The sequence below is a fragment of the Mustela nigripes genome, chromosome 13 (genome assembly GCF_022355385.1).
Source record: "Mustela nigripes isolate SB6536 chromosome 13, MUSNIG.SB6536, whole genome shotgun sequence".
Classification (NCBI taxonomy): Eukaryota; Metazoa; Chordata; class Mammalia; order Carnivora; family Mustelidae; genus Mustela; species Mustela nigripes.
The window spans coordinates 107132356-107150843 of NC_081569.1; the positions used below are offsets into that span (position 1 = coordinate 107132356).

The following is an 18488-nucleotide window of genomic DNA, read 5'->3' on the forward strand; positions in this document are numbered from 1 at the left end:
GCAGTGGCCTCCCTCCCGTGTACAGGCTCTCAGTCATCCCACCCGCTGCCCTGCGTCTCGCAAGTCCTCCCTCCCATGGGTTACATACGTCTAGCTTCTGCTGTGTGGGGGCTGTGGTGGAAGGAAACTTTCCACGGATCACAGCCCACTGAAAACACTTGCTTGTTGGAAAGTGGGATTTTGTATGGAGGTGGGGAACGAGGCCAGGTTTGGTTTAGGGTGGGAAACGCTTGCTTTTCTGCAGTGGGTGCGCAGAGACCCAGCACACCTCTGCTTACACTGCTTACTCCTGGGGAGACTGCTGCCAGGAGCGCCCCAAGCAGAGAGGAGGACTGCTCTGCGTCCCCACTGATGTGTGCCTGGAAAACTCCTCTGCTTTTATCTCACTTAACGGGGATTCCTAGAAAACAGGACTCCATTTTCATTCCTGGGTGTCTCCGGTGACCGCTCTCTAGAAGACCTGTGTGGTTAGGCTGTATCAACTTGTCAGCTCCCAGGGCACAGCTTGGAAACTGGTCCCGCCAGCTTGGTCATCCCCTCCCTTCTCGGAGCTGAAATGTGATCCCAGGCTGGACAGACACCAATCTTTCCCTCAGGCCAAGCAGGCCAGCAGAACTTGATTCCCAGAGCAGGGGTAGGAACACAGAGCCATGGGTGCCCCACCACAGCCCACGGGGTGGGGGGGGCAGGGGGAGGAGGGGTGAGGCTCCAGAAGGAAGGTTCTATAGCGACCATGAAGACCCCCCTCCCACCATGAGGGGGAACCATCGCCTCTCGGTTGTTAGACGCGGTGACCTATTCACATGGGACCATTGTCTAGGAACCATGAGACAAACTTTGAGAGTTGACCCAAAGCTTTTTCCAAGATAACCCAGAGAAGTTTGTTTCCTTTGAGGTGGATGCCGGAAGCTTGCTTGGTGTGGTCTTATCACTCATCCCGCAAGCCAGCCCATCGGGGTATGGGGCCTGGCCGTCCTACATATGCTGCTCGCTCTTTCTTTCAGAGACCTCAAACTGGACAACGTGCTGTTGGATCATGAGGGCCACTGTAAGCTGGCGGACTTCGGCATGTGCAAAGAGGGCATCTGTAATGGAGTCACCACAGCGACCTTCTGTGGCACACCCGACTATATTGCACCAGAGGTGAGCACAGCTTGGGGAATCCTGAGCATCAATGCCACGGGCTGCCTCTGTGCACTAAGCTCTGTGGGTGCGCTGAAAGCGGACATCTGATGCCTCACGGGGTAAAGGGTGCCTGAAAATGTCCTTGGTTCCTACAAATAATGATTTGAGTTCAAGATTTTGTGTAAACCTTGCAGGGGCTTTAGGCCTTCGCCCTGAAAGAGGACAGAGTGTGCTCTACTCACAGCGCTTTATTTTCCTCGTTGCACTTGCTCGGTGCTTTGATCCCAGCCCCACTTAGCGAAGTAAAGACAAGTCCCTCTGTCTTCCCCATGCGAGTGAGTGAGCCCAATGTCCTCGTCCCTCTATAGGGACACCATGCCCAAACCCTCTCTGCTTTGGATCTGTACCTGCCTTTACCTTGGCCGAAACAGGCCACAGATGTTTGATGACCGGGGTGGAAAGTCCTCTGAGTTGAACCACAGAGAAAAGAGACCACTCTCTAGAGATGAAATGTAGCCTATTGCCCAATCCATTGTTTTCCCTAGTCATTCAGGACCCATGTGTTCATCAGATGTTCTCCCATTGCCCCCTCTGCCCAGATCCTCCAGGAAATGCTCTACGGACCCGCGGTAGATTGGTGGGCGATGGGCGTGTTGCTCTACGAGATGCTCTGTGGTCACGCACCCTTCGAGGCGGAGAATGAAGATGACCTCTTTGAGGCCATCCTGAATGATGAAGTGGTCTACCCTACTTGGCTCCATGAAGATGCCACAGGGATCCTGAAATCTGTAAGTGTGCCTTACCCAGCCAGTTCCAGCCTATGGTAAACCAGCTGGCTGTGCATGCTTCTTTGGGTCCTTCCAGCACCTCACACTGGTGAGCAACCAGTGCTAACTGCAGGATATGTTTTAATCTGCAGAAGAAAAGAACCAGAGTGTCTTCTGTGGTGCAGTAGTTCTTTCTGGGCCAGCTGCGAGCCACTGATAACGTTTGCTGAGTATCTAGTGTTTTTAGCTTGTGGCTGAAGCGTAGGTGAAGTGGTGCACCCCCTTTACACAGTCAGGACACGCCAGGGGGTTGGGTCAGGTGAATGCCATTCCTGCTTTGTTTGGGTTTTGACTGTGTTTCCGGGCTGAAGGGGTCTTTCCCTTAGTGCTGGGCGAGGCCAGGAGAGGTTTTCCTGACTGAGGCAGATTTCTTGTGGGTCCATATTATTCTAATGAATAATAAATGAGGTGCCAGGCCCAGGAGTCAGGGGCAGGGAGGTTAATGTATCATAATAAGTCTTTTTTGCATGCATGTACTGTTCTGGAAGCCTTATTTTGAAGAGAGGAGGAAACATGGATTTGATGCTTTTATGTTGAAAATGAAAGAGCACATGTGATCTCTGTCATTCCTAGAACCATGTTAGTTGGATTCACAAATCATGTATTATCATGTACTAGATACATAGAGGAATAAAGATGGATAAAAGGACAATTGATCAAGTAGGGAAAGACCAGAATAATCCATTCTCTGTCAGATAGTTTCTAGGAGTTAAGAATTACCCCTAGAAGTTACATCCTTTTCAGTGATTTGAGACCAAAAACTAAATTTGGGAAATACTGGCTATCTTGTTGGAGACTTATCTCTCTTTAGAAATCTTCAGTCATAATCAGTGCCATTTCAAGAACATTTTGTATACAGGTCACCATGTACTGGGGCTGAAGGCATGATTGTCCCTGAGAGTTCTCCCTATCACTACAAGTGAGATAATCATAGAAATCCTTCTCGGGCAGATATTGCCAAAATGAATTGTAATTGGTAACTTGATTCTCAAGGCTACGTGCCAGAACTCTCCTGATATTGAGGAAACATGAATCTCTTATAGAAACAAAAGTGAAGTCACTTTGGATTCTACCAAATGTCTCCTACCTAGCCTGTTTTCGCAAGAACAAGTGATTTGTATCATTGGTAGAAGTTTTCGACTCAGGAAACAAAGACAGTGTGGCTTTTATAATTTCATCAATAAAAGACAAAGGAGGGCTTGTCTCTGTGGATTCGTGCTGTGAAACATCTAAACTTCTGGAAAGGAACTGTACTCACCTAGGTTGGCCCCAGCCAACTCCAATGACCTAAGCTACTTTAACACAACCTAATCATGCTACAGGATCAGGCTTATGCTGCATTATTACTTCTCCAGTACCATGGTCCATAATCTGGCTCTTCAGGTGTGCTAACCCCCTGTGGCTGACAACCACTACCGTCATTACTGGTTTTTTTTTTTTTCCATTGTTTTTCATGGCATACGTATTCAATTCAATTACTGTAGCTCATGTAGCATTTTTAAGTTTTACAAGAAAGACCTCAGAGTTTATAATTCAAATGAAAATACTGGTTCAAACTATAAAGAAATGTCCATCGTTGGCTTGGTATATAAATGTCATTATGCTAAGTATCATGAAGGGTAGGAAATAAGTCAGTCTATGCCTCAAGAAACGTTAATGATCTCTATGTAGGGTTAACAATGCAGGTCATTTCTCTGATAAATATCTCCTACCTTTTGTCAGAATCTGGTGGAAATCTTGAAGTCACCTTATCATTTGAATTGGCCGTCACTCACATGTCCTTCTCTTAATATTTTTATTCAAAATTTTAGAAGTCCTGAACTTTATTCTAGTATTTCAGAATCCTCTTGAGAGAGTTTTTCCCAACTAAGTCTGGGACCTAGATCTTACTCTCCCTCACCCAATCCTTATAAAACCTAGAATTAGTACTCAGCAAGATTAAGAACCATATGGAACTAGTAAGATGGTTTCTTCTTAACCAGGTAAGTCCAATTACTTTAACTCTATCTTTGAGATATATATATATATATATATATATATATATATATATATGTATATATATATATATAAATAAAATTTTTGTTTTGTAACTAGAATATTTGTTATCCAGTAATATCCTCCCTCCACAATCTTTGCTCTAAGAGAAAACAGAGCCTCTGGTGCCCACAGAGAGTCTAATCTTCATTGGAGACAGAGTTCCCTCTCCTTGCAGATTTGCTCCGGGCAACCTGTGAACCTCTTCACTTCCCTTTATTTTTCTTTCAGACACCAGTTGCTCAACTGGGTAGAGACAGCGCCTGAGATTGTGATATGTCATTGACCTTGCAGTGATTTTCCTAAGTGGCCTTCTGTGTTCTTGGTGGGGTGTCTCCCTGTAGGAAGAAGCGTGGGCTTCACTTGGTGACAGGCTTACCTCGCAGCTCTATTCTATTTTGGCTCAGTGACCTGGGTGAGCTACCACACCTCTCTGAATCTCAGTGTCTTTGCTTGCAAAATCAAGGTAATAAAATCCACGTCATAAGACTATTATCCAGAATACTATAAGGATCCTGTTTCTTCTTCCTTTAAGGAGTGTCCCTTAAAAGTGATTTTCTGAAAAACACTTGAAAAGGTATCAGATAAAATTACTAAAAAGCATTCACCCAGAGGATTTCTGGGACAGTTTTGTACATTTCAGCCTCTGTGCCTAAAAATAAGAAGCCTAAATGCCACAGCAGAGGAAATTCAGCTATTCTTTGCAGAGGGCTAAGACATTTAAATGGAAGTGTGATCAAGGAAAAAGAAAGAAAAGAGTTAAGAACACTCAGGACTTGAGGAGAAACACTGAGGAGGTTTGGTGGTGAAGAACCTGTCCCCATGTGAAAATCTTGGCTCTTTGCTCTCTGGCTGTGTTCCCTTGGGCATATAGTGTAATTCTGCAATGCCTCAGTTTCCTTATCTGTGCAAGTGGGGCATGAGTTAGTGTGGAACAGTGTTCAGCAGAGGAAATGCTTGGGAGGTGACCACTACCATCATCAATGGCAGCTGTCTATGAAAAGATTTTTAGATTTTTTGCCCTTTTCTTTGAAAAATGTTTACTTTGTTTATTGTATTAGGAAGAAGGTTTAAGGTATCAAGTCATGCTTATAAACTATTCGGACTCCTTTCTGGCTTTAATTGCTACTTGATTTAATTAGAACAATATAGTTTTTTATTGCTAGAAGAAACTTTAGAGATTGTCCATTCTAATCCCCTCATTTTATAGATATGGAAACTGAGGCCCAGGGAAATTATGACTCACCAAAGGCCATTCAGCACCTTAAACAAGTAAATTAAAACCCTTGTGCAGTTTTCATGGGAAGGTAAGATGGCGCAGCCACTGTGGAAAACAAGATGGCAGGCAGTTTGTCAAAGCATTAAAAAAATTACCACACGGCCTACAAATTCTACTTCTGGATGTATTGCCAGAAGAATTAAAAGCAGGGACTTGAACAGATATTTGTACACCAATTTTCATGGCAGCATTATTCACAATATCTGAAGGGTGGCAACAATCCAAGTGTTCATTGAGAGATGAATGGATAAACAAAATGTGGAATATGCATACAGTGGACGATCATTCGCCCTTAAAAAGGAAGGAAATTCTGAGGCATGTTACAACACGATGGATCTGGATTTGGATCCAACTGTGCCTTTTTATTGCTGGTAAGAGTCTCAAGGTCCTGGACTGGGTGTCCATTTTTATGCTAAAAGATAAAATTATCTGTGGTTTTAGCATATTCATTCTTTTTTTTTTTTTAAAGATTTTATTTATTTATTTGACAGACAGAGATCACAAGTAGGCAGAGAGGCAGGCAGAGAGAGAGGGAGAGAGAGAGGGAAGCAGGCTTCCTGCGGAGCAGGGAGCCCGATGAGGGGCTGGATCCCAGGACCCTGAGATCATGACCCGAGCCGAAGGCAGCAGCCCAAACCACTGAGCCACCCAGGCACCCCTAGCATATTCATTCTTTAACAGCCATAAACAGTCGCCCTGCCTTCCCAAGAAGTATTTCCTCAACCCCAAGTTGAATAACTATGTGTCCCCCAAAGAAGGATTTTTAAATAAAGAGCAGTGAAGAAGACAGCCGTCTCTGGTGAGCTCTGCCCTGAGCTGCTTCCCTGCTGCCCTATGGGATCCTTTCCTGCAGGCTGAATCCGCCCTTTTCCACCAAGGCAGGAAGGGCCAAGATCTCCAAGCCAACCTTTCACATCCTCTCCCTGAACCACTCAGTGTGGTGAGCCATCCCCCACTTGGCTTCTGAGATTTCCTGATGGCTCTTTTCTTTGGAACATAAGGTTAGCCCTGTTCCTGGAATTGGTGTCTGATAAATATTTTGGTTGCCTTTTTTTCCCCCTTCAAAACAAAATGTTTTCTGAATTCCTTCTTACCTTTTAAACTGGAAGGTATTATTATCTGTAGAAACTGTTTGGATACCCATTTTTGTAGCATACCATAGAATCATGGATGTCAAGGACCCTGTGGCTTGCTTGGTATGGTATAATAATGTGAGTCCCCTGACGTGGGGATAAGGGGGTGTTCTTGTCCCCTGTTCCATAGAAAGTGAGTGGTTGAACAGGATGGGCACCGGTGTTGTACCCAACAGAACTCCCAAATCGATGTTACTTTTCGACCATAGTCCTTCCCTTGATCACCTTTACACCCGCCCCTCAAGGTTGTGAACTTCTGAGTTCTTAGTGTGTGCATGTCCAGGCATTTCATATAGACAGGGCGAGAGGCAGAGGACTTGCCTATGAGGACACACCCCTGGGGCATAGAACCATCGGGAAGAGGGGAGCTGGAAAAACAGTGTTTAGCCCAGGACTTCTACTTGGGAAAAATTCCCAAATCGTTAACCAGTAATCCTTACAACTAAAAATAACCATCACATACACAAGAAAACTGCAGTGGGAAGACTTTTTCTTGCTTGTCCTTCTGTCTCCCATTTCTCTTCTTCCCTTTAAATGTGTATGTGAAATGTTCACATGTCCATGCTCTAAAAGCAAAACAGTCCCACCCATTCACACTTATAGATTATGAAAACTGGCACTACCCACAGACATTAACACAGAAAAGATATATGAAGACACACTTGTGTAAAGACACTCCGGTTTATGTCTTTAAAGCTGATTTTTAAAGAAGTTTTCTTTCCCTTGGTTTTAGAATAATACATGCTTTCTGTTGGCTGAGTTTCCTTAACTGGCACTAAATTATCCCTAAATGCTAATAATTGTAACACAGAAGAAAATACGGAGTTTGTTTAGAAGTTTTGTGGTTGCGCTGAGTTTTCCCTCATGTAGCTCCAGAGAGAGAGAGAGAGACTGAGACTTGGGGAAGCCCTCACGAGTCCACGGAGCTTAAGAAGGGCCTTTCTGTGAAGTGAGTCTTCCTTTGTGATACACCATCTCCTGCTAGGGATCACGAGTCTTGGTGCTGACTCAGGTGAAGTCAATGCCCTTGTCTCTGAGATTACACAGGTAGCCAGGTTACATAAGTGCTGAAAAAAGTTTGTTGTATTCTCCTGAGTCACCTTTGTCCGTTCAGGAGGCATTGTAAACTCAGCATTAGAGGGAGATTACAGAGTGCTTTTGTTCCTAAGCTTTATAGGAACTAAAGTGTGTGTGTGCTTGTGTGGGTTTGATCTGTCCTCACAACTCTCAGATTTCATCATCTGTGCCTTGTCTGCAGGAATTCTGTTTGCCTCTGTGCACGAAGGGAGAATCACAATTAATGCTGGGATCAAGTGTGTCCCATGTCTGCTGCCAGGCAGTTGATGAGAGCAGCATTGAATTTGACCCCCTCCATTCCCCACTCTCCTCCTGGCAGAATTCGAGATGCTGAAGGGAGACAGTCAGCCTGAAGGAGGCTGAGGAAGTGGAGGAAAAACTAGGACCAGGTAGAGAATCCAACTCTGGATCATTAGAATTGATTTTCCAATATTGTGACGGGGAAAATCCAAAAGAAATTACTGAAAGATCCTTTAGCAAGAGAGAAGGTTAACATGCAACCAGATAGCGCTTTACTGGGACTAGAGTTCCCATGTGAGGAAATTGAGCTGTTCCACAGCCCTCTTACTGAAACTGCTAGTGCAGTTAACATCTTTCAGAAATGAACCATTTCCTTACAGATAGATCAATGCTAGTGTTTGCAGAAGACAGAAAAACACCAGCACACTGATCCTCCCACAGACTTATTGTGTTTTTTTTTTATCATAGTTCATGAAAGATACTGCTCTCAGCTTCCCTCCTCCTCCTTTTAGCTCATAAGTTTACTTAGGAATAGAGGTCCTAATGTTTTATTTGTGGGTGGCAGTGTGAAAGAGTTTTTGTTTTGTTTTGGGGTTTTTTTTTTCCTTCTTCTTCTTCTTTTTTAAATGGAGTACTAATACCATTTGCCTCTTTAATTTCCATATCTCATCCATGAGGGTAAAGATATCAGAGGTTTTGTAAAAGGAGCATTTCTATGCTCCCTTTTCTATGGGGTGATTTGCTAACAGAGATCTGTGGGTCAGAAGCTGGAAAAATTCTTGTGAATATAACTAGTATACTTTGTTTTCTTTCATGTGTCCTTTCCAGTTATCAAAGATCAATAATTTTTAGCAGTTGATTGTCAGGTTTGGTTTGGATACCACAGATAATGTGTATCCTATAAAAAGAAGGGTGTTGGCCTAGGTTCATCAGGAGGAAGTAAAAGGCACTGTGTTGTGTCCTCTAGAGGACCCTTGTTTAGTACTTGCTTCCTTTAAATAGCTGTATTTGGGGGGAATCACATCCGAAATGAAGAAGTGCTTTGGGCCTGTGGAGTGGCCAGAGTGAGTAGAGCTTTCTTTTCCTTTAACACTCAGGAAAGTGGTAAAACCTGCCCCATCAGTCAGGGATGCTTGAGACAGTCATTTGCCAGGCATAAAACCATATTGGCCAACACAAGTGTTGTCACAAGTGCCTGACCTTGGACTTCGATCTCTGGGACTCACCTCTGACCTTTGCCTTTTTTTAAACCAACGTTGTCCTATGACTTGAGACTCAGGGGAAGCTATAATGATTATAAAACACAGGAAAATCAGAGTGTTTGAAGCACTGAAAAGGAGTTATGTAGAGGCCCACAGAAAGGCTGTTGGATTCTAATCACGGATAGCATGAAAAATAGGGCCATCAAACCCACTGTAGATTTTAGCATTGGTTCTGCCCCCTTACGGGAACTGCAACAGGACAGGGCATTTACTCTACTGGCTTTCATGAGGAGAAAATAAAGTACACCGTGTACTGTGTCTCTGGAGAAACTTAAGGAATATTCTGATGTAGGTTAGTTATAAGTAACTTCTCAGTATAGACGTTGATCCATTGGTATTTTCCAAATGTACTGATGTGCCCCCTTCTTCATGACCAGCCCCAGGAGATTAGCTTGAGCAAGTTTTGTTTCATTTTACTTTTCACAAAGACAAGTCCACTTACAGTCACCTTCATGTCAGAATGTTAGCTCTTCTCTCCCAGAAATCTTAATGACAAATCTGAAAAGAGACAAAAGGGAAGATAAGACTGTAGAATCTTGTGAACAGCCCATAGTCCGCGGAGGCCGTTCGTTGGTCTCCCTTCCCACCTGATGCCATGGAGGGCATCTGGCATCCTTGCCAAATCCCAGAAGTTCTTCTTCAGATGTTTCTAGTAAGACCGTCATGCTCTTCCTGGGAAACCCCTTTCTGTCACTTCATGGCATCGAGTATTAAACTTCCTTTAATTGCCCTTATAAGCTTATATATGTCCCTTTAATTCCCCCTCCCTGAACATATTTCTTTTATTTAGAAGTGCCTCTTGCTGCCAACAACTCTCCTGGTATTTGAAAATTTCAACAGTGCCCCTTTATCTTCTTTTCTCCAGTATAAAGACTGCCCATTTGTTTCAAGTAAAGCAAGGTAGTCAGACTAAAGGATTCTTTAGGTTCAAGACTGGTTTCTCTCCCCCTTCTCTCAGTAACCCCTGGTTCCAGGGGCCAGCGAAGGAGGTGTAACGGAAAGCACACAAAGTGCTGTGTATTCTTATTCAAATGAGGTCCTGGATGTTATCCTGTGATTCCTCCTGACCTGTCAGTCCACACTGGTTTCTTTAATCCAGAATCCAAATGAGAAGATTGGTTGCCTTAAGAGGAGGGTTAGCACAGTGACTGAAAGCAAAGACTTCTAGTGCTAGATACACCTGGGTTTGAATCCCAGCTCTACCACTCCCGAACTGGGGGGCATTGAACAGCTTACAGATTGGACTATTCCTCAGTTTTCCAATCTGTAAAATGGGAATGATAATCAGGGTCCCTATAAATATTATACAGAACGAATTCGAAGCACTTCGGTCAACACCTGCTATAATACAAGAACATATAACATAGATATGTATATAAGGTAGTAATAATGGCTACCACTTATTAAGCTATGGCATTGACAAAAATTGTACCTTTTTAAAATTGATGTATAGGTAACATACCATATCATGTTAGCTTCAGTTTTATAACAGAGTGACTCAATAATTACATGCATTATGAAATGGTCACTACAATAAACGTAGCTACCTTCTGTCACCATACAAAATGATTACAATATTATTGACTATATTCCTTTTAATGCCATGATTTATTTATTTTATAACTGGAAGTTTATACCTGTGAATTTCCTTCACCTATTTTGCCCATCCTCCCCCACTCCACCCACTCACTGGCAACCATCAGTTTATTTTCTGTATTTAGGAGTCTTTTTCTGGTTTTGTTTTGTTTTGTTTTGTTTGGATTCCACATATAAGTGTGTCATACAGCATCTGTCTGACTTGTTATAGTTAGCATAATACATTACTAGGTCCATCCACGTTGTTACTAATGGCAACATCTCATTACTTTTTATGGTTGAGTGATACTTCATTGTATATATACCCCACATCTCTATCCATTCATCTATGGATGGACACTTGGGTTGTTTTTGTATCTTGGCTATTGTCAAAAAATGTGACAATAAGCATAGAGATGCATATATCTTTTCAAGTTAGTGTTTTTGTTTTCTTTAGGTAAATATCCAGAGGTGGGATTACTGGATCATATGGTATTTCCATTTTTAATGTTTCAAGGAACTGCCATACCTATTTTCATAGTGACTGCACCAATTTGCATTCCCACCAATAGTGCATGAGGGTTCCTTTTTCTCCTCATCCTTGCCAACACTTGTTGCTTCTTGTCTTTTTGACATTAGCCGTTCTGACAGGTGTGAGGTGATAGCTCATTGTGATTTTGATTTTTATTCCCCTGCTGATGAGTGATGTTGTGCATCTTCTCATAGTCTTTTGGCCATCTGTATGTCTTCCTTGAGAAAATGTCTATCCAGGTCCTCTTCCCATGTTTTTTGTTTGTTTGTTTGTTTTTATTTCTTTTCAGCATAACAGTATTCATTGTTTTTGCACCACACCCAGTGCTCCATGCAATCCGTGCCCTCCTTAATACCCACCACCTGGCTCCCCCAACCTCCCACCCCCCACCCCTTCAAAACCCTCAGGTTGTTTTTCAGAGTCCATAGTCTCTCATGGTTCACCTCCCCTTCCAATTTCCTTCAATCCCTTCTCCTCTCCATCTCCCCATGTCCTCCATGTTATTTGTTATGCTCCACAAATAAGTGAAACCATATGATAATTGACTCTCTCTGCTTGACTTATTTCACTCAGCATAATCTCTTCTAGTCCCGTCCATGTTGCTGCAAAAGTTGGGTATTCATCCTTTCTGATGGAGGCACAATACTCCGTAGTGTATATGGACCACATCTTCCTTATCCATTCGTTCATTGAAGGGTATCTTGGTTCTTTCCACAGTTTGGCGACCGTGGCCATTACTGCTATAAACATTGGGGTACAGATGGCCCTTCTTTTCATTACATCTGTTATCTTTAGGGTAAATACCCAGTAGTGCAATTGCAGGGTCATAGGGAAGCTCTATTTTTAATTTCTTGAGAAATCTCCACCCTGTTCTCCAAAATCTCTGCCCATTTTTTAATCCGATCGTTGGGTTTTTGGTGTTGTCTAAGTTTTGTCTGTATTTTGGATATTAACCCCTTATTGAATATATCATTTGCAAATGGCATCTCGCATTCCGTAAGTTGCCTTTTTGTTTTGTTAATGGTTTCCTTCACTGTGCAAAAGCTTTTTAATTTTGGTGCATTTCTCATAGTTTATTTTTGCTTTTGTTTCCCTTGCCTGAGGAGACATATCCATAAATATGTTGCTAAGGCCGATGTCCAAGAGACGCTGCCTATGTTTTCTTTGAGGAGTTTTATGGTTTCAGATCTCACATTTAGATATTTAAAACATTTTGAGTTTATTTTTATGTGTTAGAAGAAAGTGGTCTAGTTTCATTCTTTTGCATGCAGCTGTCTGGTTTTCCCAACACCATTTATTGAAGAGACTTTGCACATTCATAGTCCTTTGTCATAGATTGACCGTGTAAGTGTGGGATTATTCTTGGGTTCTGTTCTGTTCCATTGATCTCTGCGTCTGTTTTTGTGCCAGTACCATCCTGTTTTTGATTATTGTAGATTTGTAGCATTATTTGAAATCTGGGATTGGGCTGCCTCCATCTCTGTCCTTCTCTCTCAAGATTGCTTTGGCTGTTGAGGGTCTTTTGTGTCCATACAAATTTAAGGATTATTTGACGGTGTAACATGGAATAAATGGAAAGATAATAACAAATAACTGGAAAGATATAACATGCTCATATGTTAGAATTAATGTTGCTGAAATGTCTATATTGCCCAAAGCAATCTACAGATAGAATGTAATCTCTATCAAAACACCAATACTATTGTTCACAAAACGAGAGCAGATAATCCTAGAATATGTACCATTCTTTTTTCCACTCCTACAGCTGCTCCCTGCCCAAATCCATCTGGATCTGGATCTCTCTGTGCTTTGAGAATGGCCAGGTGGTCTACTGCCATAGGCATGCAGATCACTAGTTCCAGGCCTTCCTAGTAAACTCCGCTCAGACCCAATCTGAACAAGCTAGAACAGCTTTCCTTCTCTTGGCTTTTCCAATATTCCATGGCAACACCAGTCTATATAATAACCAGTACTTGAGAAGATTAGTTTGTTTCCCCAAAGCTATTCAAAAAATACATTGTGTATCCTTCCCACCAGCCTCTAAGCCCCATCCTAGCTTCATCTCGGGTTTAAATATCTGTCGCTGCCTTCTCCTGTGGAAAAGGGACTTAGCAATGCCAAGTCAAAGTCCTGGTGTCTCTCTCCTCCCCTGCTGCCCCAGCAGCTAGTTCACAAGTCCCCTTGTCCCTCTTAACCGTGCTCTGGGCTGGCTGGTGCTGCCAGGATAGGTCATTCCCAGGTCTTTGCCTCGCCAGTGCAGCTGGCACAAAGGGCTGGAAGGAGGTGGTTGAGGACTGGTCTTCATAAGCAGGCTAGTCTCTGCCTGTTACACTGGTGACAGACCTGGCACACACAGGCATGCATTTTGTTACCCTCCCATCAACTGGACACCCCTGGCGAGGTTGGCCGTCATAGCTGTGAACCCTTCTCCATTCTAGGTCCTGTGTTCTCTCTTGCCCTCCTCTCCCCAGCATTCTCTGTAGAGCCTTAGAATGCCTTCTTCCCATTTCAGAGCATCTCCCTGGAATATTGATGGGATGGCCTGAGGGATGGTTCCTTTCCCTTCTGATTTGCCAGCATTAACACTTTCTGCTCTTTGGTCTGAAATTGAATGACAGGAGAAGGTCATTTTGTTTGTCCAACAGTCAAATCCAACTATTAGGAGAAAATACAGTGTTTTCTCCCTCCTGGAAGAAAATCTTATTAAACTAATTGGTCTATTTATATACCAGTCGTCTTCCTCTGCAATCAGACAGATTTTGAAAGAGGAAAAAATAGCCATTGCCTACATTTTAATGAGTTTCAAAGTACATTTGGATCCCGTTTTCTCAAGAGACGTTATTATACAGGGTTAGTTTAAAGTCTGTCCCCTGGAACACTCGACTGCTGACAACCAAAGCCTCCTGGGGCACAACAGAGCTTACCAGACATGCGAGTGCTGCCCCCGGCACTGGGTTCACAAAGAAGTTGCCCCAGTGCACCCTTCATCCTACACTCAGTATCTCCCTTCTATTGTTCAAGCAGACACAACTGAATGGCAAAACCTGACTGTTACTTGTATTTCTTATTTTAAGATGGTCTCTAGAAATCTTTGCTCTCAGAAAAACTATTTTCCAGAGACCATCCCCCACTGTTGGAAACTGTGAAAGCAGAAACAGACCTTGTTGTGTCTTTCTTGGCCACAAAGTCGAGTGGCAGGGAAAGCCAGATGAGCCTCAGGGTCAAGGCTGACGTCAGACTTCACTCTCAGAGGTGTGCTGTCCATGCCTCTGGCTTTAGGTGGAACAGGATGGACCTACAATGGTTTAACAAGATGCTTACTAATGCATTTATTGAGGGCTTGTTTTGTGCCAGGCATTTTCTTGTCATAACAACCTTATGAAGTACAGGAAGATTTCCATTTTATAATTGAGGAATCTGAGGCCCAGAGAAGGTAAGAAATTTGTGCAAGGTCACACAGCTCACTGGTACACGAATACACAGAGTCAAACTGCAGAGCCTAACCAGTTAACCTCTGTGCCCCTCTATCAAAGGAGCTCTTCTGTCCTTTCCTTGGTGTACAGGAGGCTTCCCAGGACATTCTGGTACAAACCCGGCCTATGTTTCAGTGGAGAGCTACCTTCAAGAGGACACAAATCTGTTTTCCCCTGTAGACCTACCTTTTCCTCAGCCGTGAAAGAACTGTTAAGCCTCTATGTATCTCTGATTGCTTCGGTAGTGAAATTCCACTTTAACGAGGACCCCCAAAGAAAGGAGACTACGAATTGAATGCATGCATTCTTGACCCCTCTCCTGTACCGGCTCTCCAGTTACCTTGACACTTACATTCGGGGTGGAAGCAGATTTTCCACCCCGGCCTTCTCACTTACTCTTTGCAGCTTATAAAGCACTTTTATTGACCCTAGAAAACATTCTGCTTCCTTTAGTAAATGTGTCCAGAATCTTTCCTGAAGTCACTTTCTTTTCTTCGTTGGCTGACTTCCTCATTTGGACCACGGCCGGAGAAAAGGTCGGTTGAGGTGAGGCAGGTTTACATATGACCTTAGACATGGACGGATGATTGCTTCAAACATTGTTGGTAACTTGTTCAGCATTTGGGTCCCGTTAGGGACGTAAGCAAACAGAGGACGTTTTCTGCAAGAAGGATCATGCATCACTTCATGGCAGCGGGAATGCAGCATGTAGGGAGAGTCTTGTGCCTGGCCTAGGGCAGCAAGTCCCCCTCCTCCTAACCCTGCACATCTCCAACAGGATGCACCATCAGAGCTTTCAGGACTGGGCTAGTGATAAATGTTCCCTTAACTCCCCATCTTTGTATCTTTGGAGCAGTAGTCGTGAAGAGAGGCTAAATGTTCCTCCTCGCAGTGGTACCCGTCCTGGCTTCTGTTTCATGGTATTCATCCTTCCTGCCTTTTAAAAAATGTATTTAATTATTTAATAATTATTTAAGTATAGTTGATACACAGTGTTATGGTAGTTTAAGGTGTACAACATAAATGATTTGACAAGTCTCTGTGTTCTGCTTTGCTTGCCACAAGGCGAGCTCTCCTCTGTCACCATACAACACTATTACAATACAACTGATTTGGGTCGCTCTGCTATCTTTTATCACTCTGACTTCTTCGTTCGATATCTCCTGCTACCCTTCACCCATTTTGCCCATCCCCCACAGGACCTCCCCCAATCCCTCACCCCCCAACTCCCTGGGAAACATCAGTTTGTTCTGTTTTTATGGGTCTGTTTCTGCTTTTTTGTTTTAATTTTCAGATTCTACATATAATTGAAATCATATGGTATTTGTCTTTCTCTGAGTTCTTTCACTTAGCATAATACCATCTAGGTCCATCCGTGTTGTCGCAATGCTGTCACAAATGGCAAGGTCTCATTCTTTTTTATGGCTGAAGCATATCTCAATGTACATATATACCACTCCTTACCCATTCACCTCAGTGGCCACTTGGTTGCTTCCATATCTTTGTTGTTGTAAATATTGCTACTATAAACATAGAGGTGGCATCTAGCTTTATGAATTTGTGTTTTTTTGTTTTCTTTGGGTAAATACCCAGAAGTAGAATTATGAGGTGTTATAGTATTTCTATGTTTTTTAAGATTTTATTTACTTATTTATTTGACAGAGAGAGAGAGAGAGACAGAGGGAACACAAGCAAGGGGAGTGATGAGGGAGAAGCAGGCTCCCCGTGGAGAAGGGAGCCTGATGCAAGCCAAGGCTCGATCCAAGAACCCCGAGATCATGACCTCAGCCAAAGGCAGATGCTTAACAACTGAGCCCCCCAGGCGTCCCTGGTGTTTCTGTTTTTAACATTTTGAGGAAACTCCATACTGTTTTCCACAGCAGCTGTACCAGTTTACATTCCCGCCAAGAGTATGTGAGGGTTCCTTTCCCCCCACATCCTTATTAACACTTGTTACTTCTTGTGTTTTTTATTCTCATTGTGGTGTTGACTTTCATTTCCCTGATGATTAATGATGTTGAGCATTTATTCATGTGTCTATTGGCCATCTGTAAGTCTTTGGAGAAATGTCTATAAAAGTTCTCAGCTCATTTTTAATTGGATTTTTGGTTTTCTGGTGTTGGGTTGTGTGAGTTCTTCTATAGTTGAGATACTAACCCCTCATTGGATATATCATTTGCAAATATCATCTCCCATTCAGTAAGTTGCCTTTTCATTTTGTTGATGGTTTTTGCCACTGTGCAAAAGCTTTTTATTTTAATATAGTCTCAATGATTTATTTTTGCTTTTGATTCCCTTGCCTGATGAGACATACCTAGAAAAATGTTGTGAAGGCCAGTATCAAAGAGATTACTGCCTATGTTCTCTTCTAGGGGTTTTATGGTTTCAGGTCTGACATTTAGGTCTTTAACCCTTTTGTATATGGTGTAAGAAAGTGGTCTGGTCTCATTCTTCTGCATGTAGCTATCTAGTATTCCCAGAGCCTTTAAAGAGACTGTCTTTTCCCGATTGCAATACCTCTTTGTCATAGATTAATTGACCGTATAAGCATGAGTTTATTTCTGAGCTCTCTATTCTGGCCTTTTGAAGTATGTGTCTGGTTTTGTGTTAGTACCATACCATTTGATAGATTTGCAGCATATCTTGAAATATGTGAATATGACACTTCAGCTTTGTTGTTCTTTTTTTTTTTTAAGATTTATTTATTTGACAGAGAGAGATCACAAGTAGGCAGAGAGGCAGGCAGAGAGAGAGAGAGGAGGAAGCAGGCTCCCTGCCGAGCAGAGAGCCCGATGCGGGACTCGATCCCAGGACCCTGAGATCATGACCTGAGCCGAAGGCAGCGGCTTAACCCACTGAGCCACCCAGGCGCCCCAGCTTTGTTGTTCTTTCTCAAGATGACTTTGGCTATCCAGGGTCTTTTGTGGTTCTGTACAAATTGTAGGATTGTTTGTTTTAGTTCTGTGGGAAAAAATTCTGTTAATATTTTGGTAGGGATTTCACTAAATCTGTAGATCACTTTGGGTAGTGTCGACAGTTTAACAATGTTAGTTCTTCTGATCCATGAGCATGGAATATCTTTCCAGTTGTTTGTGAGGTCTTCAATTTCTTTCATCAATATTTTGTTCATTTCAGAGTACAGGTCCTTGACCTCCTTGGTTAAATTTATTCCTAGTGATTTTATTCTTTTTGATGCAGTACTAAATGGAATTGTTTCCTTAATTTCTCTTTCTGCTACTTTGTTATCAGGATATAGAAATGCCAGCAGGGGTACCTGGGTGGCTCAGTGGGTTAAAGCCTCTGCCTTCAGCTCAGGTCATGATCCCAGGGTCCTGGGATTGAGCCCCACATTGGGTTCTCTGCTCAGCAGGGGTCCTGCTCCTCTTCTCTCTCTGCCTATTTGTGATCTCTGTCAAATCAATAAATAAAATCATTGGAAAAAAAAAGAAATGCCAACGGATTTCTGTGTGTTAATTTTGCATCCTACGATTTTACTGAATTTATTATTTTTCATAGGCTTTTTTTGGTGGAGTCTTCAAGATTTCCTATAGGTAGTAACATGTCATCTGCAAATATTAACAGTTTAACCTCTTCCTTGACAATTTAAATGCCTTTTATTTCTTTTTCTTGATAATTGCTGCCACTGGAATTTTCAGTACTATGCTGAATGAAAATGGTGAGAGTGGACATCCTTGTCTTGTTCCTGATCTTAGAGGAAAAGCTCTCAGTTTTTCCCTACTGACTTACATTAGCTGAGGGTTTCTTATATGTGGCCTTTATTTTGTTAAGGCATGTTCCCTCTAGCCCCACTTTGTTGAGAGTTTTTATCATGATCATATGTTGAATTTTGTCAGATGCTTTCTCTGCATCTACTAAGATTTTTTTCATTTTGTTAATTGATTTGCAAATATTGACCCATCAGTACATCTCC

General features: G+C 42.7%; 1 protein-coding gene across 1 annotated transcript in view; it reads left to right on the forward strand.

Moving 5' to 3' along the window:
• The window catches only part of PRKCH (protein kinase C eta), a 224408-nt gene that overhangs the window by 194951 nt on the left and 10969 nt on the right, over window positions 1-18488 (forward strand). Inside the window, exons 11-12 of the mRNA XM_059373336.1 lie at window positions 1005-1143; window positions 1725-1913. Of these exons, the coding sequence (XP_059229319.1) occupies window positions 1005-1143; window positions 1725-1913 (328 nt within the window). The remainder of the gene's footprint in view (window positions 1-1004; window positions 1144-1724; window positions 1914-18488) is intronic.